Raw genomic sequence first — 21,955 nt, 5'->3', positions numbered from 1 at the left:
TCGGCCAGGCTAGTCTTGAACTCCTGGGCTCAACCAATCCTTTTGGCTTGGCCTCCCAGATCCCTGAGATTACAGGCTTTAGCCGCTGTGCCTAGCCTTGATGCTACTATTGTGATTGTTTGTTTTTTATTGTTTATTTATTTTTGAGACAGGGTCTTACTCTGTCACCCAGGCTGGAGTGCAGTGTTATGATCTTGGCCCGTTGCAACCTCCACCTTTCAGTCTCAAGTGGTCCTTCCACCTCAGCTTCCTGAGTATCTGGGACTACAGGCCTGTGCCACTGTGCCCAGCTAGTTTTTGTATTTTTTGTAGAGACGAAGTTTTGCCATGTTGTCCAGGCTGGTCCTGAGCTCCTAAGCTCAAGTGATCTGCCCACCTCGGCCTCCCAAAGTGCTGAGATTATAGGCATGAGCCACTGTGCCTGCCAATATTGTGATTGTTTTGTGGCAAAATGAAATGCACCTAGATAAGATGGTGAACTTAATTGATACATGTGTGCGTTCTGACTGCTCTCCCTGGCCATTCCTCCATCTCTCTTCCTCTTCTTGGGCCTCGCTATCCTCTAAGACACAACAATATTGAAATTAGGCCAGTTAATAACCTTACAATGGGGTCAGGGGTGATGGCTCACTCCTGTATTTCCAGCACTTTGGGAGGCCATGGCGGGTGGATCACTTGAGGTCAGGAGAGCAGCCTGGCCAACATGGTGAAACCCCATCTCTACTAAAAAAACCCACAAAAATTAGCCAGATGTGGTGGTGGATGCCAGTAATCCCAACTACTCAGGAGGCTGAGGCAAGAGAATCGCTTGAACCCAGGAGGCTGAGGTTGCAGTGAGCTGAGATTGGCCGCTGCACTCCAGCCTGGGTGGTGAAGTAAGACTGTCTCAAAGACAAAACAAAGCAAAAAACCCTACAATGGCTTCTAAGTATTAAAGTGAAGAGTTGCACCTGTCTCACTTTAAATCAAAAGCTAGATAGAAGTCATTAAGCTTAGTGAGGAAGGCATGTCAAAACTGAGACAGGCTGAAAGCTGGGCCTTTGCACCAAAACAGCCAAGTCTGAATGCAAAGAAAAAGTTCTTGAAGAAAATTAAAAGTGCGACTCCAGTGAATACACAAATGATAAGAAACCAGAATAGCCATATTGCTGATACGGAGAAAGTTTGAGTGGTCTGGAGAGAATATAAATCAGCCACAACATTATCTTAGGCCAAAGCCTAATCCAGAACAAGGCCCCAGTCCAATTCTGTGAAGGCTGAGAGGTGAGGAAGCTGCAGAAGAGAAATCTGAAGCTAGTGGAAGTTGATGCGTGAGGCTCAAGAAGAGGCTCCCTAAGATCAAAGTGCAAAGTAAAGCTGCAAGTGCTGATGTAGACGCTGCAGCAAGGTATCCAGAAGATCTAGCTGAGATCCTTGATGAAGGCTGTGCTCAGCAACAGATCTTCAGTGCAGGCAAAACAGCCTTCTATTGGAAGAGGATGCCATGTAGGACTTTCATAGTTAGAGAGGAGATGTCAGCGCCCGAGCTCAAAGCGTCAAAGGGCAGGCTGACTCTCTTGTTAGGGGCTAATGCAGCTGGTGGCTTGAAGTTGAAACCAGTGCTCCTTTACCATTCCGAAAATCCTAGGGCCCTTAAGAATTATGCTAAATCGGCCAGGCATGGTAGCTCACGCCTCTAATCCCAGCACTTTGGGAGGCTGAGGCAGGCGGATTACCTGAGATCAGCGGTTTAAGACCAGCCTGGCCAACATGGCGAAACCTCATCTCTACTAAAAAATATAAAAAATTAGCTGGGTGTGGTGGCGGGCGCCTGTAATCCCAGCTACTTGGGAGGCTGAGGCAGAAGAATCGCTTGAATTTGGGAGGCAGAGGTTGCAGTGAGCCGAGATTGCACCACTGCACTCCAGCCTGGGCAACAGAGTAAGATTGTCTCAAAAAAAAAAAAAAAAAAAGAATTATGCTAAATCTACTTTGCCTATGCTCTGCAAAGGGGAAACGACTCCTGGATGACAGCACATTTGTTTACAGAATGGTTTATTGAATATTTTAAGCCCACTGTTGAGACCAACTGCTCAGAAAAAAAATATATATTCCTTTCAAAATATTACTGCTCATTGGCAGTGCACCGAGTCACCCAAGAGTGCTGATGGAAATATTGAGGAAATTAATGTTGTTTTCATGCCTGCTAACATAACATTCCTTCTGCAGCTCATGGATCAAGGAGTAATTTTTCAGTCTTATTTAGAAAATACTTTTTTGAAAGGGTAAAACTGTCTTAGGTAGTGATTCCTGTGATGGATCTGGGCAAAGTCAATTGAAAACCTTCTGGAAAGGATTCACCATTCCAGAGATCATTAAGAACATTTGTAATTCATAGGAAGAGGTCAAAATATAAAAATGAACAGGATTTTGGAAGAAGTGAAATCCAACCTTCAAGGATGATTTTGAGGGATTCAAGACTTCAGTAGAGGTAGTAACTGCAAGTATGGTGGAAATAGCAAGAGAACTGGACTTAGAAGTGGAACCTGAAGGTGTGACTGAATTGCTGCAATCTCGTGATCAAACTTGAAGGGAGTTGCTTCTTATGGATGAGCAAAGTAAGTGGTTTCCTGAGATGGAATGTATTTCTGATAGAGATGCCGTGAACGCTGTTGAACTGACAACAAAGGATTTATACTATTTCTTTATAAACTCAGTTATAAAGCGTGGCAGGGGTTGAGAGGATACTCTGATTTTAAAGGAAGCTCTGCTCTGGGTAAAACAGTATCAAACAGCATTGTATGCTGCAAAGAAATCTTTCAGGAAAGGAAGACTCAAATCAGTGAGACAGACTTCATTATTGTCCTCCTTTAGGAAATTGCGACCAGGCGTGGTGGCTTATGCCTTTAATCCCAGCACTTTAGGAGGCCGAGGCAGGTGGATCACAAGGTCAGGAGATCGAGAATATCTTGGCTAACACAGTGAAACGCTGTCTCTACTTTAAAATATATATATGTATATATATGTATATGTATATATATAAATTAGCCAGGCTTGGTGGCACGTGCCTGTAGTCCCAGCTACTCAGGAGGCTGAGGCAGGAGAATCACTTGAACCTGGGAGGCAGAGGTTGCAGTGAGCCAAGATCGTGCCATTACACTTCAGCCTGGGTGACAGAGCGAGACTCTGTCTCAAAAAAAAAAAATTGCCACAGCCACCCCAGCCTTCAGCAGTCACCACCTGGATCAGCCCATCCACAGCCATCAACATCGAGGCAGGAATTGCCATCAGCAAAAGGATTCCAACTCTCTGAAAGCTCACATGATCATTAGCATTTTTTAGCAATGAAATATTTTAAAGTTAAGGTATGTATACTGTTTTTTAGAATAATATTGCATACTCAATAGACTACAGTATAATGTAAACATAACATTTATATGTACTAGGAAATGAAAAAATTTGTGTGACTCACTTTATCGTGGTATTAGCTTTTTTGTGGTGTTCTGGAACAGAACCTGCAGTAGCTCCAAGGTATGCCTGTACATTACAATGATAGGATACTGTTTCTCACATTAGATTGGGAAAAATGAAAAAGTCTGACATGACCAATTTTTGAGAATGTTCAGTGATAGGACTTTTTTTTGGTGGGGGGATGGAGTCTCCCTCTGTCATCCAGACTGGAGTGCAGTGGCGTGATCTTAGCTCACTGCAACCTCCGCCTCCCACGCTCAAGTGATTCTCCTGCCTCAGCCTCCCAAATAGCTGGGTCTACAGGCGCCTGCCACCACGCCCAGCTAATTTTTGTATTTTTAGTAGAGGCGGGGTTTCACCATGTTGGCCAGGCTGGTCTCGAATGCCTGACCTCAAGTAATTTGCCTGCCTGGGCCTCCCAAAGTGTTGGGATTATAGGCGTGAGCCACGGTGCCCGACCAGACAATTTTTTTTTTTTTTTTTTTTTGAGACGGAGTTTCACTCATGTTACCCAGGCTGGAGTGCAATGGCGCGATCTCGGCTCACCGCAACCTCCGCCTCCTGGGTTCAGGCAATTCTCCTGCCTCAGCCTCCTGAGTAGCTGGGATTACAGGCACGCGCCACCATGCCCAGCTGATTTTTTGTATTTTTAGTAGAGACGGGGTTTCACCATGTTGACCAGGATGGTCTCGATCTCTTGACCTCGTGATTCACCCGCCTCGGCCTCCCAAAGTGCTGGGATTACAGGCTTGAGCCACCGCGCCCGGCCCGACCAGACAATTTTTATGCAGTTGGTGGAAGTTCTAATTGGTACAACTGATTTGGAGAACAGTTTGGTACTATCTTGTCAAGCTGAAGACGTATGTCTTCATGACTTGGAAGGTTTGCTTTTTAGAGAAGCTCTTATACATATGCAGGTGGAGGTAGAATGTTCATTGCAGCAAAGAATTGAAAACAGCCTCAATTTTTGTCAGCTGGAAAGTGGAGAAATTGTGGTATATTTATACAATGGCATACTGTACAACAGCTACAGTGAATGAAACAGAACCATCTTTTTAGAATTGAAGCTTAGAAATACAATATCAAATAAAAAGCAAGTTGAAGAATGATATAGGCAAAATGAAATTATTTATGTGACATGTAAAATCATTCTGTGTATTGTTGTGAATGCCTAACATGTTGTAAGTGAATAAAGAAATACAGTAGAAATGACAAACTCCAATCCTAGAATAGTGGTTACCTGTGAAGATCGGTGTGTTTGAGGGAGAGAGGGCTTTGGGATCGAATAATTGTATAATGTATCTGTATCTGTTTTATTTATTTATTTTTTAAATGGAGGCAAATAAAGCAAAATGCTAATGGATGTTAGGTATAGTGGTGTTTGCTATTATTTTCTGTTTGTCTGATTGCTTGAAATATTTCATAATAGAAATCAATAAGTCTAAGCTATTTATTACCACAGCACAAAAGTACTTATAAAGCAGTAAGTTAAATAATCTGGTACCTATTGACCACTCACAATGGTCCAGGCACAGTGCTAAGTACTAGGTGTTCATTAGTGAGCAATACATATAAAGGCACTACCTTCAGATTGAGGGAGACAGACAATAGATATGTTAATAAATAATTACCTAGATTAAGTTCTCTGAGGGAAATAAAGAGAGCGATAAAATAGAGAATAATCAGTAGAGGCTGTTTTAAATAGAGTGGTCAGGGAAGGCTTCATTGGAGAGATGATATTCTAGCTAGGTGAAACTTGAAAGATAAAACGAATTGTGCAGAAAGCTGGGAAAAGAACATTCTAACAAGTCCACAGACTTAAAGGCAAGCAAAGGCTTAGTGGGGTTCTAGGAGCAGAAAGGATATTAGTATGCTTGGAGTGCAGTGAGGAATAAGTTAGAGGGAGATGGGGATAGAAGGGTTTGCAAAATGTAGGTCATGGAGAGCCTTGTTGCCATGGTAAGGAGCTTGGGTTTTATTGTAAGAGCAATGGGAAACTATTAAAGAGTTTTAAGTGGAGAAGTGACTTTGTAGGATTTGTGTTTCAAAAAAGATTATTCTGGCTACTATATGAATTATAAAGGGGCAAAAGTGAAATCTAGAAAACCATTTAGGGAGGCTGTTGTAGTAGTATGGGTGAGAGATGAGGCGGCTCAGTCTAGGGATGTGGAGGTGGAGAGCCGCGGACACATTTGAGATGTATTTGGCAAGAACCTTCAGGCCTTGATGGACTTGTTGGAGAGAAAGAGAAAAGAATTAATGACTAGTATTTTTTAAATTTTATTTTATTTTTTATAAGACGGGGTTTCACCGTGTTAGTCAGGCTGGTCTTGAACTCCCGACCTCAGGTGATCCGCCCGCCTTGGCCTCCAAAGTGCTTGGATTACAGGCATGAGCCACCACGCCCGGCCAATGACTAGTCTTAAGATTTCAGCTTAAGCACAGAGTAGATGACAGTACAGTTTTACTGAAATGATTAAGACTGGAGAAGAGGTTTAGGGGCCAAAATCAAGATTCCCCTTTTGGACGTATGAGTTTGAGAGGTTTGTTTTAAACAATTTCCATGTGAAAATGTGAAGTAGTAACATAACTACACAGATACAGAGTTCAGGGCAGTAGTCTGGGTGAAAATAGAATTTTATGATATCTTTGACTTGATTGCAAAATGCACCACTATTTTATTTTTATTTTTTCCCATCATGATAATGAGGGAGAAAATGCTGCTGATTATACTATGATACAAGCTTTCTTACTACTTTGAGTTTTTGTTTATTGAAAGACCTCTTTGAGAGTTTATTTAAACTGTTAATGCTGTTCAGCCAAAGATCACCAAAACACACCTCATAGTTAAACAAGGTGAGTTTATTGCTTGTTCCAGTGAGGGAGAACACACATCATAGGGAAACGTGGTATCTCAGTAAGAGGGTACAAAAAAGAACTTGTTTTATAGGGTTTGGGCTTTCGTTGGGTGATGGCGGGGGCATCTAAGGAAGTAGGGTCTGCTATAGATTGGATGTGGCCAGAAAGCAGGGACAGTTCTATGATTGGGTATTTTGTAGATGGCATAGTGACCTGTTATTAGACAAATTTATGCAATGATCTTGTTTTGTTTCATTTTACCATGGTCTCCTAGTAACCTGAAGTTGGTTGGTATTCTTTGAAATTGTTTATGTCCCCAAAATGGGGAATTAGAAGATAATACAAACTGATACAAACACTCAATTGAGTATTATACAGCTATAACAAGAAAGAGTAAGATGTTTATGAACTGATAAGGATTTATTTAGATGAAAAAAAAAGCAAGATGTATAAGAATGTATATTGTATGCTACTTTTTGTATAGAAAGAAAGGAAAATAAGAATATCTGTTTTAGATGTTAGTTTGAGACAGGATGTCACTCCATCACCCAGGCTGAAGTACAGTGGCATGATCCTGGCTCACTGCAGCTTTGACTTCCTGGGCCCAAGCCATCCTCTTAACCTTAGTCTCCCAAGTAGCTGGAACTACAGGCACGTGCCACCATGCCAGGCTGATTTTTGTACCTTTTGTAGAGACAGGGTTTCACTGTGTTGCCCAGCCTGGTTTTGAACTCCTGAGCTCAAGCATCTACTCGCCTTGGTCTCCCAAAGTGCTGGGATTTCAGGCATAACTCTCTGTGCTTGGATGAAAATAAGAATATCTGAATATATTTGCTAATTTTTGCAACACACACACATATATACAGAGAATAGATAAACCAGAAATGAATGAAATGGTTACCGGTAGGTGGGGAGTAGGAATGTGGTAGAGGAGGATGGGTTTGGGAGCAAGATTTTTGAGGAAATCATTTTACAAAGTTTGACTTTTGAACAATGGGAATGTTTTAACATATTCAAAGATAAAATTGTATTAAAAAAGAATAAAATAGCAAATCTTGAAATTAAATAGAATCAAAAGCAACTAACTGTATATCAAATTGATGACAAAATCATACAGATAAATTGATTAATACAAATAACATTTGAACACAGTACCCTGGTTCTTTAGTAGATAATGTCCTTTTTAAAAAGCAACCCTCCCCGCCTTTAGTGGATTATATTCCAAGGACAAAAAGAAGTGCAATTAAATGTTACATTTAGAAGGGTTTTTTCCCTTTCCTTTTCTTTTAAATTGAATACAAATTTTGTCTTGTTTTCTTATTTTCCACAAGGAAACATCTGCAAGTAATTAATAGGTTTATTGTTAGTTAAAAAAAAATTGATATTCTAATTCTGAAACTTTTTTGGAATAAAACAAATATATAAACATATTAATGTTATTAGGAATATTTTCACTATAAGAGATATAAATGTTAAATAACAAGGTAAGGAGAAGCCTTGTAATAGCTTGAATTAGAAACTTCACTATGATGATATCGTTTTTTAAATTCCTAGCTAGCCCACTGTATGATGAACATTGACTGTACCTCGGTGTGCTTAGATTATGTCTTCTAAATTACCATTTCCAACCAAAAAAACTATGTCTCCTTGAAGAAATGGCCAGTTATTCCAAATCTGTGCCAGAGAAAGAACAAAGTATCCTCAAGGATACACAGTCATGTCAGCATAATACAGGAGCTTGTTTGAAGGGATTTCTACTAGCCAAGTTTGCGACAATTTGAACATCAAGAAGAGTAATAATGGCCATGGAATATGGCTGAGTGGATCACAAAAGAAAACCTGTGAGTCCATAGTGATAGTCAACAAGAAATATAGACCAGAGAGGGTGCAGGCGGGAGGAGGGGCTGGAGGTTTTTGCAAAGGCACCGCAAGGGATCTAGAGCTGTTCAGTATCTTGACTGTGACAGTAGGTAGATGAACCTATGCATGTGATCAAATTGTGTAAAAAAACACAGATGCACACACACATACCTGCAAGCAAATGCAAGTAAAACTGGGAAATCTGAATAAGATAGGTAGATTGTGTCAATGTCAGTATCCTGATTTTGATATTATGCTATAGTTTTGTAAAATGCTACCATTGAGGGAAACTAGGCAGTATACAGAAATCTCTTAGTAGTATTTCTTTTTAAAATTTTTTAATTTTTGTGGGTAAACAGTAGGTGTATATATTTATTTCTTGGAGCTGCATGTGAATCTACAATTATCTCAATTAAAATTTCAATTAAAAAAAGAGGGAGAGAAGAGAAAAAGAGAAAACTCTTTTTTACAGAAGAATGCCAACTAGAAAATAAAAAAGGAATGACTGAATTAGAAAATTATAATTTTGCCGGGCGTGGTGGCTCATACCTGTAATCCCAGCACTTTGGGAGGCCGAGGCAGGTGGATCACCTGAGGTCGGGAGTTCGAGACCAACCTGACCAACATGGATAAATCCCGTCTCTACTAAAAATACTAAATTAGCTGAGCGTGGTGGCACATTCCTGTAATCATAGCTACTTGAGAGGCTGAGGCAGGAGAATTGCTTGAACCTGGAAGGCAGAGGTTGCAGTGAGCAGAGATCACGTCATTGCACTCTGGCCTGGGCAAAAAGAGCAAAACTCCGTCAAAAGAAAAAAAGAAAGAAAATTATAATTTTGTAACCTCCAGTGTGAAAATGCCTCAGGTAAGGATTAACAATGGTTGACTGTACGATTGGATGAAAGAGAGTTGTGAGGGAATGGCAAACTACATTATTAGATAACTTCCTGATTACCAAAGGAAACACTACAGTAGAAAGTTCTGGCAGTCACCTTCTCAATTTAATGATCAAATTTATTGTCACCATCTAACATAATGATGCCATAAATATGAAATATTTTTGTCAAAAATGGTTAATATGAAGGAATGGGCAGACAAATCCAGAATATGATACATTTTACAAGACAACTAGCATGGGTTAATAAATAAATAAAAGTGTAATATTAAATAAAAATAGGCATGACAATCAAGAGGAATATAGGAACCTGGACTGGATCCTGGATTTTTTTTAAAAAGTATAAATGTAGTGGCTTCAGGATAGCCGCTTTAAGAGCGCTGTCAAAACTCGCAGTTCATTTCCTCTTTCCCTGAATCTGGGCAGGCCCTGTGGCAGCTTAGTGAACAGAAGGCTGGAGAATGATGCCGTGACCAGTTCCAGGCTTACTCTTTGTAAGAGGACTGCCAGCTTCCTCCTCTCTCTGGGAGCACTTCCTCTTGAGATGCTCCCTCAGAACGGAGCAGCCCTGCTGTGAAGACCCAAGCCACACGGAGTGGCCACATATAGTTATTCTGGTCAGCAGTTTTAGGTGAATTCCCACATGACAGCCAACATTATGTGGAATGGAATTATATAGCTGAGCCCAGTCAACTTGTAGAATCATGTAAGATAATAAAATAGTTGTTTTAAGTCAAATTTTGGAGTGGTTTCTTGCATTACAATAAATAATGAAAACAATTGAACGTCTTGAAGACAATTGTTTATGTGGATTTCTTATTAGAGAAAATGGAGTTATTGTTCTTAGGTATTAGAAAGTGTCGGTAATTATGCAAGATAATATAATTTCTTAGGAGAGGAAATATTTGGAGGTGAAGTATGATGCCTGCAGCTCATTTTGAAATAATTCACAAAAAAGGGTGCATATGAAAAGCAAATGTTGGGGAGCTTTCATTATATTTTGTAGAAATGGAGGCTATCCCTACCCTAAAAAAAACTAAATATGACATTTAGCAATCAATTGGTAAAAGGCATGTGAGTTTTCATTATACTATTTTTTTTTCTTTTTTACTTGAGACAGGGTCTTGCTCTGTTGCCCAGGCTAGAGTTCAGGCTGGCCCCAAACTCCTGGTGTCAAGTGATCTGCCTGCTTTGGCCTTCCAAAGTGTTGGGATTGCAGGTGTAAGCCACCACGCCTGGCCCATTTTTTTCAATTTTTTTCAATTTTTTTCAATTTTTTTTTTTGAGATGGAGTCTCAGTCTGTCACTGTCTGGAATGCAGTGGTGCGATCTTGGCTCACTGCAACCTCTGCCTCCCGGGTTCAAGCAATTCTTCTGCCTCAGCCTCCCAAGGAGCTGAGACTACAGGCACATGCCACTATGCCCAGCTAATTTTTTGTATTTTTAGTAGAGTCAGCGTTTCACCGTGTTAGCCAGGATGGTCTCGATCTCCTGACCTCATGATCTGCCTGCCTCGGCCTCCCATAGTGTTAGGATTTTAGCCACGAGCCACTGCACCTGGCTTTTTCCATTTTTTTTTTTGTAGATTTAAAAGTTTTCAAAATAAAACATTGGGGTGAAAAGGATCACATAAAAATACACACAGTTTTGGGGGTTCCCAGCACCCACCAGTGTGCTCAGTGATTTGCTAGAAGGATTCATTCATGGGACTTAGTATATAATTGTACTTATGACTAAGGTTTGTTACAGTTGAAGAATACAGGACAGGATCAGTGGAAAAAAAGCACAAGTGGAGTCTGGAGAAATTCACATATAAGCCTCTTTATCACTCTTCCGTGAGGGGGTATACTTGAGCATGCTCCACCAGCAACGAAAAATGCAGTGACTTATGTATAACATTTCTGCCCAGGGAAGCCCATCAGTGATTGAGTACCCATTATTTTTACTGGGGACTTGTTACTTAGGTAACCTCTGCCTAGCATGTACCAAAATTCCAGACTCCTAGAAGGAAAGTTGATATTCACCATAAATGACATTGTTTGTAGGCACAGTTTAGGTACATTGAACCACCCTTTTAGGGGATGGAGGAAAGCCGAGCTTCTAGATGCCAGCCAAAGGCTGATCTTGGAAGCAGGTCCTTTTAAAGACTGCAGCCTCAGGCCTGCTGTATTAACTTTTCTGTACACATACTAATGACATAAATGCAAAGATAAATACTAATGATTTGAATGAGAAAGAAAACTCTTGTCTAAAGGGTTAGATAGTAGATAGTTTCTTGTGAACTCTCTGTAGTTCCCCAGAGATTCTGAAGATGAGATGAATTGATTTTAGTTCACTAAATAGTTATTGAGGCATTAGGTATATAGAGATGAATAAGACCCAGTCCCTGCCATCAAAGAACTCAGGTCAAGAGGGGCAGTTAAACAATCCCAGTGATGATGGAACAGTGTGATAAGTATTATAGTAAAGGTGAATACAAAGTAGGAAGGAAGCTGTTGATTCTGATGTTAGGGGTGAGAAGGAGGGAAGAGGAATTAACATTTGACCTGAACTTTGAAAGAGAAGTAGTGTTCAACAGGCATGGAAATTTAGATGGACACTTTAGTCAGAGGAAGAAAAGCAACTGCAATATGAATTCTTACTAGTTGCCAGGCTCTGTGTATGCTATGATAATTCAATCGTTATAACAGACCTGTGATATAAGTGCTTTTATTGTTATTTTTTAAATAATGACTTGGCACGGTGGCTCATGCCAGTAATCCCAGCAGTTTCGTAGGCTAAGGTGGAGGATTGCTTGAGCCCAGGAGTTCGGGACCAGCCTGGGCAACATAAGGAGATTGTCTCTCCAAAAAATTTAAAAAATATATTAGCCAGGCATGGTGATGTGGATCTATAGTCCCAGCTACTTGAGAGAGTGAAGTGGAACAATCCTTGAGCCTGGGAGGTAGAGGATGCAGTGAGCTGAGATTGCACCACTGCACTCCAGCCTGGGTGACCCAGGGAGATTCTGTCTCAAAAAAAAAAAAAAAAAAAGATGACAGTTGCTGTGGATTTGAAAGTTTTCCTATTCTCTTTTCCTTTTTGACTTCTTTTTTTGAGATAGGGTCTTACTCTGTCACCCAGGCTGGAATGCAGTGATGCAGTAACAGCTCACTGCAGCTTTGACCTCCTGGGCCCAAGTGATCCTCCCAGCTTAGCCTCCCAAGTAGTTGGTACCAGAGGCATGCACCACTACACCTGGCTAATTTTTTTATTTTTTGTAGAGACGGGGTCTATGTTGCCCAGGCTGATCTTGAACTCCTCGGCTCAAGCGATCTCCCTGTTTAGGCCTCCTGAAGTGTTGGGGTCACAGGCATGAGCCACCGTGCCGAGCCACTCTCTTTCTCTTTTTATTTTTTAAGAGAATTAGAGACAGGGTCTGGCTACTTGCTATGTTCCCCTAGCTGCATTCAAACCCCTGGGTTCAAGTGATCTTCCCACGTCAACCTCCCGAGTACTGGAACTATAGGTGCATGGCACCATGTCTGGCTACACACTCCTCTTTTCATAAGCAAAGGCACAGTTCCTTTTCTAGTAAGAGATGGGCTAGGTTGTGTAGATCGAGCTTTCTGTTAAAAATAACTGAAAGTGTCGAATAAAAATGCCTTAACATTGAAAAGTTAACGAGATAGAAACGAAATTGGGGGCCAGGCACGGTGGCTCATGCCTGTAATCCCAGCAATGTGGGAGGCTGAGGTGGGTGGATCACCCGAGGTAAGGAGTTGGAGACCAGTCTGGCCAACATGACAAAACCCTGTGTCTACTAAAAATATAAAAATTAGCCAGGCATGGTGGCGCACGCCTGTAATCCCAGCTACTCGAAAGGCTGAATCAGGAGAACCACTTGAACCCGGAAGGTGGAGGTTGCAGTGAACCGAAACTGAGCCACTGCACTGCAGCCTGGGTGACTTTTTTTTTTTTTTAAAAAAAGAAAGAAAGTATTAAACAAGTTCATATCAGATAAAATGGACAAATTTCAAGAAATAAAGATAGTTTCTATAAAAGAGATAGAAAAGGATAGCCCAGTCACCATTAAATAAATAGTCTGAAATCTTCCCACAGGGAAATTTGCAGGTCTAACTGGCTTCACCTGGAAGTTCTACCAAGCATTTAAAGAAGTAATTGCAGTTAATAATTATTTGTTATCTGTTGCAACATAACAAATGCTTAAAGCAACAATAATCATTTATTATCTCTCACAGTTTCTGTGGGTTAGGACTTCAGGAGGGGCTCTGTTAGGTGGTTCTGGCTTGGAGTCTCATGAGTTTGTGGTCAGATGACTGCTGTAGCTGAGGAGCCCAGAAAGCTAAGCCTGCAGGAAGAGAAAAACAAACTCCATGACACTGAGAAGAGCTGCCTCTCGCTTACTAACAGTGAGCTGGAAGTGGGAGGTGGTTGTTTCTCATCCACTGAAAAAAGTGTTAAGTAGTTTCACTTTAAATTATGCTGCCAAATTGAAGGTATGTAGCAACTTCTGGGAATCAATGAGCAGTTGGAGAATTTTGACCTCTTCTGAGTCTTGTTTCCTTTGTGGACCAAGAGAGTCTGGAGCCTGAGCTGAGTTAGAACCACAGGCACAGCGTGTTTCATTTTCATTCACCACCTGCAATCCTCTGCCCATTCCTCTACCTGCTGGAATTAATTTATCGTCCAGGTTGCAGTACACGTCTCACCTTTGGTGGAGCGTTTCCCCACCACTCTATTCCCACTGTGCTGTCTCTCTCACCTCTGCTAACACCTACTGCCTTTAACCACCCTTTCAATCCTGACCATATGTTTCTTGATAACTGATGCCTTCTCACAAAAAGTGCCTCATCTGTCCCACTGGAGATCTGTGTATTCCCCTGTCATATCTCACATAGCACCTTGCATGATTGGCCATTTTCAGAATCGACTGATTCAGTACTTGATTGTTTGGACAGTTAGAGCAGGTTAGGGTCCTTCTCGCAGGAGTCTGCAATCTTAGATAGGCACAGAGAGATGTAGAGGAAGCCTACACAGATGTGAATATATTTCTGGGGGAGGCACAGAGTAGGAGGTTGACTCCTCATGGGAGAAGGATGAGGGGAGGAAGCCCCTGGTTTAATCTCATTTTTTCCTCTTCATTAAAATGCCTTCTTGCATTCTTGGTCTCTTTTCACAGAACCCTGCCATCAGCATCACTGAAAATGTGCTGCATTTCAAAGGTCAGTACCCCAGCAAATGCTCCCATCTCTATACACAGTTAAAGAGGTGTGGTGGTGGTTTCCCTTTTTTTAAAAAAAAAATCTATTTGTTTTATTCACTTTTTTGTTGATATTCATTCCTCTAATACTCATGAGGTAAGCTAAATTGTTTTGAGGTACATGATTAGAAAAGCCAAATCATTGGTTTAAAATCCTGTTTCCCCCATGGAGAGGCATAGATATGGTGAAGAAAAAAAAAAAAGGAATCCTGGGCCTGGGTAGATATCAGGAGACCTGTCTTCTAGCTCTAATTCTGCCACTTCTTGGACAAGTTATTGACTCTGTGGACCTATACAATGAAGATGTTGGATTTTCATCGGTGTTTCTCAAACTCGAGGACCAATGGACACCTGAGAATGTTTCCACAGGACTCTCAAGGGCTCATAGACCCGTGAAAAATTAAATATGGTCACTGTAAGTGATATTTGGCTCCACTGCCGCTGTCAACACAGACACACATACAGCCACTGAATGCATGGCAGTACTTGATTATGAAGTGGCCATCTAGATGATCCAGAATATGCTGCTTTTTTTTTTTTTTTTTTAAGATTATTATGAAAACAAAAAAATAGAAATTTTATTTATTTATTTCGAGATTGAGTCTTGCTCTGTTGCCCAGGCTGGAGTACAGTGGCGTGATCCTGGCTCACTGCAATCTCCACTTCCCAGGTTCAAATGATTCTCGTGCCTCAGCTTCTTGAGTACCGGGAATTACAGGTGCTTGCCACCACGCCTGGCTAAATTTTTGTATTTTTAGTAGAGACGGGGTTTCGCCATGTTTTCCAGGCTAGTCTCAAATTCCTGACCTCAAGTGATCCACCTGCCTTGGCATCTCAAAGTGCTGGGATTACAGGTGTGAACTACTGTACCCAGCTTTTTTTTTTAAAATTTTTCTTTAAAAACATTTTTAAAAATAATAATTATTGATTACATCACTTCTCACCATTCCTAAGAAATTTTCTTGATGAGACCTTGTGGCTCCCTGATGCTAGACTTGCAGGCCAGTTTGAGAAACACTACACTCGAGATGATGCCTTAGGCCTTTTCAGCTCTGACAGTCTCTGATTCTGTGAATCCGCCTCCATCTCGCTTCTACGCAGTCCATCAGCAGATTTACTACTTTACTGGACAGGGTGGGGTCTGCATTCACTGTCACCCAGTGGGGCAGGATTCTCTCTGCTGTCTCTCTGTTCCAGTTCCTGGGATTATTGGAGCATGAAGAGTTTCTGCTTTATGTGAAATTCTATCTACTGTAATATACTTGCTTGAAAGTACAGCCTGGCTTTTGTATCTGCTTTTCAAGATGAGAGTAGTCATCACTCAGCTCCAGTTTTTCGGGACTTATGTACATTTACGTGAAATTTAGAGTGATGAAAGCATATCTTGCCACTTAGACCTTACGTACTGTCCTACCTTAAGGAATTTATTGAGAGTATAATTGCGACCTGTAGTGAATATTAGGCAGGTTATTAGACTACATATGATCAGGTAAGGGAAGAGAGTCCCAGAAGGGAACCAAATGGTAAATGAATCAGAGAGGAGTGTGGAAGGGAGGTCCAGCAGTCACTGGCACGCAGGCATGGCACCAGCTTGAACAGGGGAAAGGAGCCATGTCAAGGCATAGGGATGGGGCATTGGCCAACTCGTAGTTCCCTCCTGGTTCCACCTGTCCTTCATAAGCTGAAAAAGATTGTATTTCTTCTTCCTTGTTCCATTTGGGATGTGCTAAAGGAGTCAGCCTCTCCCTTCATTCTTTCCCCCTGGTTGGGAGGTTTTAGATTCAGAGCTGCCTGAGACAATCCAGCATTTCCATGTACCCTTCAACTTTCCTTAGCTGCAGTCAAGATGCTACACCCACCAGTTTTTCTCTGCTCTAGATTTTGAGCCAAAGTAATTGTGAAAGTTAACTTTGTGTCTGTGTGGCCTCTCTGGCATTGCTTTCCCTATTCTTTTTCCTGCCTGTTATTTGTGTGGGCTATCGTCAGGCTCACACTGGAAGATTGGGTAAATACTCCGAAACTGGCATCAGAGAACATATGGAGATAAACTTTTGTCAAAGATTTGGCCTATCTGGCCGTTGAGGAGCTCTGCTCACAAGCCCCCACACATTTTAACAGGACCCATTGACATTTGCAGACCACATTGCTTCTCAGCCTTTTGGCTACACTCAAGTGTAATATTTGCATACTTAGGAAAGAACTGCACCAAGCTGGTTTTTGAATGGCCTTGCTCTGCTCTAGCTTGCAATAACCCATGTTTTTCTCTCTGTATAGCTCAAGGACATGGTGCCAAAGGAGACAATGTCTATGAATTTCACCTGGAGTTCTTAGAACTTGTGAAGCCAGAGGTATGTTCTTTCTTTTCTCACTTCCCTTCCCATTTTAGGAAATGAATACCAGTAGTTTAGTGAAATGGGGATCAGGGTTTGTGGAGAGAAGATAAAAACCAAAGGGGAATAATAGAATTCTCTTATTTGGAACAGAGCCCAGGTTTTAGCTGCAGAGGAATGGGGAAGTCAGAGACCCCGAGTTGAATCTGGGCCCTGCCATTTATTAGTGGTGTGATCTTCAACAAGTCTCTTCACTTCTTCGAGTTCCAGTTTTCTCGTGTGTTAAATGAAGGTCTGGACTAAGTGATCCCCAGGGTTCCTTCCAGCTCTGATATTCCCTGGTTTTAGTGATGGCAGAGGAGTATGGCACCTGTTGAGAGCAGAGTTACTTAGGGTGGTTGAAGCCCCCACCAGGGGTTTACTTTCATGTGATTTTGCCAGGGGTCACTTTCATGTGAGTTTGCCACAGGTGCAGGTGAGAAAAGTAGAAATCAGAAAGGGTGAAGGCAGCTGGTCTCCAGAAAGAATGCTGCAAATATAATCGAAGCTTCCCTTCCCTCAGAGCCTGAAGAAGCTTCTCTCAAAAGCAGGGAGAGAATCCAATAGATGGGGTGTTTCCATTTCTGGAATTATACTTAGCTCTGGAGGCTTGAGCTTCTGGATTTCCCTGCCCGGGTGCTCAGTTGTTTTGAGAAAGCATTAATAGTAAGCAGTGGTATAGTGGGCAGAGAATCTGTCATGGGGCTTCCTTTGGAGACAAGGGAGAGGCCATGTAGCAAACAATGAGCTGGAATGGCCTATAAGAATGAATTTAGCTGGGAAGACTCCCCATAATGACCCCTGTGAAAAAAGCTGTAACTGATCCAATACAGTTCTGACCGTGATGCAGGTGTTTCTAAAACAAGGGTCTGGTAAGCCAGGACAGTCATTTTCATGGGAGGAAAATTTATAAGCTGAGGGTGATTGGACATAGTGCCTTGCATGATATGGCTGTGGCAGGAGGTTCATGCTAGTTCTCTCCAGGCTAACCAGGGACTATCTGCCTTTCTTACCCTGATATCCTCCTGTGTCATTCACTGGGGGGAATCAGAGGACATTATGTTCTTAAGAGTTCTCAATGCCAGCCCTTGGTCTAGCTCAGCAGTCCCCAACCTTTTTGGTACCAGAGACTGGTTTTGTGGAAGGCATTTTTTCCACAGATGGTGGGGTGGGGATGGTTTCAGGGGGGTTCAAATGTATTACATGTATTGTGTACTTTATTTCTGTTATTATTACATTGTAATATACAGTGAAATAATTATACAACTCACCATCATGTAGAATCAGTGGGAGTCCTGAGCTTGTTTTCCTGCAACTAGACAGTCCCTTCTGGGGGTAATGGGAGACAGTGACAGATCATCGGGCATTAGACTCTCATGAGGAGTGCACAACCTAGATTCTTAGCATGCACAGTTCACAATAGAGTTTGTGCTCCTATGTGAATCCAATGCCAACGCTGATCTGACAGGAGGCAGGGCCCAGGTGGTAATGCAAATGATGGGGAGCAAGTGTAAATACAGATGAAGTTTCACTCACTTGCCCACCGCTCACCTCCTGCTGTGCGACCTGGTTCCTAACAGGCCATGGACTAGAAGCTGCATAGCCTGCAGCTTCTCTGTACAGTGCCCCTGGCATGGTGCTGCTTCAGGGCCTGGAAGAGGGCATTCTCACATTTTCACTTTCTCTCCTAGCCTATTTACAAACTGACCCAGAGGCAGGTAAACATTACGGTACAGAAGAAAGTGAGTCAGTGGTGGGAGAGACTCACCAAGCAGGAGAAACGACCACTGTTTTTGGCCCCTGACTTTGATCGTTGGCTGGATGAATCTGATGCGGAAATGGAGCTCAGAGCTAAGGTTAGTAAGGATGCTAGGATCTAGCCATTGAAGACAAATCATGGGGAACCCATGTTATTCAGGCTACTTGAGAAACCTCTGAGGGTCTGAAAGAATAGTGACAGAGTTACAAATTCATTTAAAGGCCGGGCGCAGTGGCTCAAGCCTGTAATCCCAGCACTTTGGGAGGCCGAGGCGGGTGGATCACGAGGTCAACAGATCGAGACCATCCTGGTCAACATGGTGAAACCCCGTCTCTACTAAAAATACAAAAAATTAGCTGGGCATGGTGGCGCGTGTCTGTAGTCCCAGCTACTCAGGAGGCTGAGGCAGGAGAATTGCCTGAACCCAGGAGGCGGAGGTTGCGGTGAGCGAGATTGCGCCATTGCACTCCAGCCTGGGTAACAAGAGCGAAACTCCGTCTCAAAAAAAAAAAAAAAACAAATTCATTTAAAGACCTGGTGACATGATTTTCAAGAAGTATTGGCTGTGTATTTTACAGACTGTCCCTCAGTTGAAATCTGATGTTTTTCTTACAACTAGACTAAGGTGATAGATATTGAGGAGAAGACCGCAGAGGTAAAGTGCCATTCTAATCACATTGTATGAAGAGTACATGCTATCAACATGACACATCACTGTTGATATTAACCACAGGTCAGCTGGCTTGAGGTGGTATTTGTCAGGTTTTTCCACTGTAAGGTTATTTTCCTCTTGTCACTCCTTGAAAGGAAGTCAGTATGTGTAGCCTACATTTAAGGAATGGGGAGTTGTGCTTCCTCTCCTTTAGATGGAGTATCTATATAATTTGGAATTCTGCATAGGAGAATAATTCTGCATGCCTGTTGTCTCCCATTTACTCATTTATTCAATAATTTATTTATATCATGTGGGTACATGGATATTTACTTTATACTTTGAGTTATAATCTAGTATTTATTTTGTTGTTCAATTCTTCCAGCTTTGGCCACTAACTGGCCTTTGGCTATGTCCTCATCCTGCCCATTTTTGGCTTTTGTGTCTTTTTGAGAAAGCTCCATCGTTACAGGACTGTTTTGTTTGTTTCAGCACTTCCGTACTTTCTGGCACTATAAGCTGCTCCAGGCTTATCTTGTATGTATGTCTGCTCCAGCCATAGAACAGCCATTTCTTCAGGGAACCCTGTTCTTCTTACTGTAGAATGGTGTTGGAAACCAAGATCTGGGTGCCAGGCATGCTTATTGTTACCAAGTTGCCATTGCTTTTAGGTTCTCTTCACTAACAGAACAAGGAAATACATGTTTGCATATATTTCCCATGCATACACATCCACCCACAAATATTTCTTTATGGATCCATCTGTATCTCTGTTAAGCTAAACATGAGTTCATACTGATGTTGGAGACATGATCTTAGCTTCTGGAAAACTTACAGTAAAAATCTAGAAAAATAAAATAGCAGTCTACTTCCTGCCTTAAATTTCTGTTTTATTTCTCTAACTGTGACAGATCTGGATGTCCTTTCCAGCTTTAAGATTCTAAGGTCACTTGTCAGTGTGGAAGCCAGCTGATTGGGTTAATTTTGTGAACAACGGACAGGCATCCTGTGATGCTGATGCTGCTTAGGAAGGAGGACTTAGGCGTTTGGTCCTATGACCTAGGATATTTTTCCCAGTAATGCACTGACCCCAGCTGGAGGAGGTGGCTTTGAGGGAGTAAGATTACTCAACCAGCATATGGACTTTGACAAGCGTCTGGGAATTCTAACTTGTGTTCTTGGAAAACTTTTGTCCAAATTCTAGGAAGAAGAGCGCCTGAATAAACTCAGACTCGAAAGCGAAGGCTCTCCTGAAAGTAAGTTGCCTCTGCTGCAATAGCAGTTACCAGTTAGCTTGTGCTAGTTTTGGAAGTATGGATAATTGTGATGTCAGGAGAGCTAATGATTCATCCCGGTGAGCTGTGTGGGTGAGTTTGTGAGAGACCCTTTAGGTCGAGTGCTTAAGGTCTGCACACCCACATCAGAAGCCTTACCTTTAATGTTTCCTTTCCGTTTTGGGTGTTATATCATGAGTACACCAAGGCTAGTGTCGCAGAATGAAAGAACTCCTGGACTGGCCTCATGGCAGATGGCAACCAAATCCTGCAGAGACCTGTGGAAATGATTGCATGGGTCCAAGGCTACACTCCTTCAGCCTGGTGTTTTTCTCCCAGCTGAGATCCCAAAGGCTGTATGATACATGAGTGTGATTGTCATCCTCAGAGATGGAGAGTATCCTGTGTAGTCCTGCTGTTCGTTAGTCTTTAACAAATCAATTCCTATTTCCATCTAACCACTTAAGCAGGAAGCTCTGTAAGTGTGTGATCTTCTGGGTGATACAGTTATGTTAAATTCAGCAGCTATCTGTTAAAGTCATGTTGCATGGCAAGCATTGTGCTGGGCCCTTGATGAAGAGCCAGAGGGACCCATGTAGCACCTGTACTCAACGGGGCTTACGTTCTAGTAGGAAGACTGCAGGTCTATGTAAAACTACCTCTGAAAAGCAGAATGAAATAAGTGCTCCTCATTTGTTCTAAGTTGAACTTTTTCATATTTTAATGGCACTCATGTAGCATGCCATAAATAAGGGAGGGGAAAGTTTTGGAGCAGTTTTCAAACTGTCTTCCATGGTACCCCAGGGGGTTCTCAGAGATGCTTTGGAGGAGTAGATCACACAAACAGGTCTACCTCAGTCAGAGCAGCATTCTTTTGTGTTTTACGTGCTGGTGTCCTGAATAAGGTTTCTTTTGAGAAGGGATTTAAAAAGATTTGAATAGCCACTACCTTAGGGGAATATTCTTTTTTTTTTGAGATGGAGTTTTGCTCTTGTTACCCAGGCTGGAGTGCAATGGCGCGATCTCGGCTCACCGCAGCCTCCGCCTCCTGGGTTCAGGCAATTCTCCTGCCTCAGCCTCCTGAGTAGCTGGGATTACAGGCGTGCGCCACCATGCCCAGGTAATTTTTTGTATTTTTAGTAGAGACGGGGTTTCACCGTGTTGACCAGGATGGTCTTGATCTCTTGACCTCGTGATCCACCCACCTCGGCCTCCCAAAGTGCTGGGATTACAGGCGTGAGCCACTGCGCCCGGCGGGAATATTCTTTTAGAAAAGCTGAGGAGGGGAGAGGATCAGCGGAGGCAAAAAATAACAACATAAAAAAGCCACTTTGAGATTTAATTTTTTGGTGTTTTAAAGGGATAAACTTCAGAAATAGATAAAAATTCTAATATATGGATTTTTTTGGTTAGGTAAAGCTTTAACTGTTTTATCAAAATTCATAAAGTTTTCTGATCAAGGAAGTTCTTTATGGTGGGAAAGTATAATTTTTTTAGTTTTGAAGGAAAACCTTTTAATTAGCTAAATGTTGCTAGAAACCTGACATTTTTTGGAGTCTTAGGATAAGGCTACC

General features: G+C 41.9%; 1 protein-coding gene across 1 annotated transcript in view; it reads left to right on the top strand.

The window, feature by feature from the left end:
* The window catches only part of HACD3 (3-hydroxyacyl-CoA dehydratase 3), a 42,273-nt gene that overhangs the window by 7,058 nt on the left and 13,260 nt on the right, over positions 1-21,955 (top strand). The window contains exons 2-5 of the mRNA XM_017513017.2: positions 14,247-14,289; positions 16,602-16,675; positions 18,388-18,552; positions 20,312-20,363. Of these exons, the coding sequence (XP_017368506.1) occupies positions 14,247-14,289; positions 16,602-16,675; positions 18,388-18,552; positions 20,312-20,363 (334 nt within the window). The remainder of the gene's footprint in view (positions 1-14,246; positions 14,290-16,601; positions 16,676-18,387; positions 18,553-20,311; positions 20,364-21,955) is intronic.

Source organism: Cebus imitator, unplaced genomic scaffold, assembly GCF_001604975.1.
Source record: "Cebus imitator isolate Cc_AM_T3 unplaced genomic scaffold, Cebus_imitator-1.0 Scaffold485, whole genome shotgun sequence".
Taxonomy (NCBI): Eukaryota; Metazoa; Chordata; class Mammalia; order Primates; family Cebidae; genus Cebus; species Cebus imitator.
The sequence above is the reverse complement of the archived record's forward strand: the minus strand, read 5'-3'. Positions and strand labels throughout refer to the sequence as shown.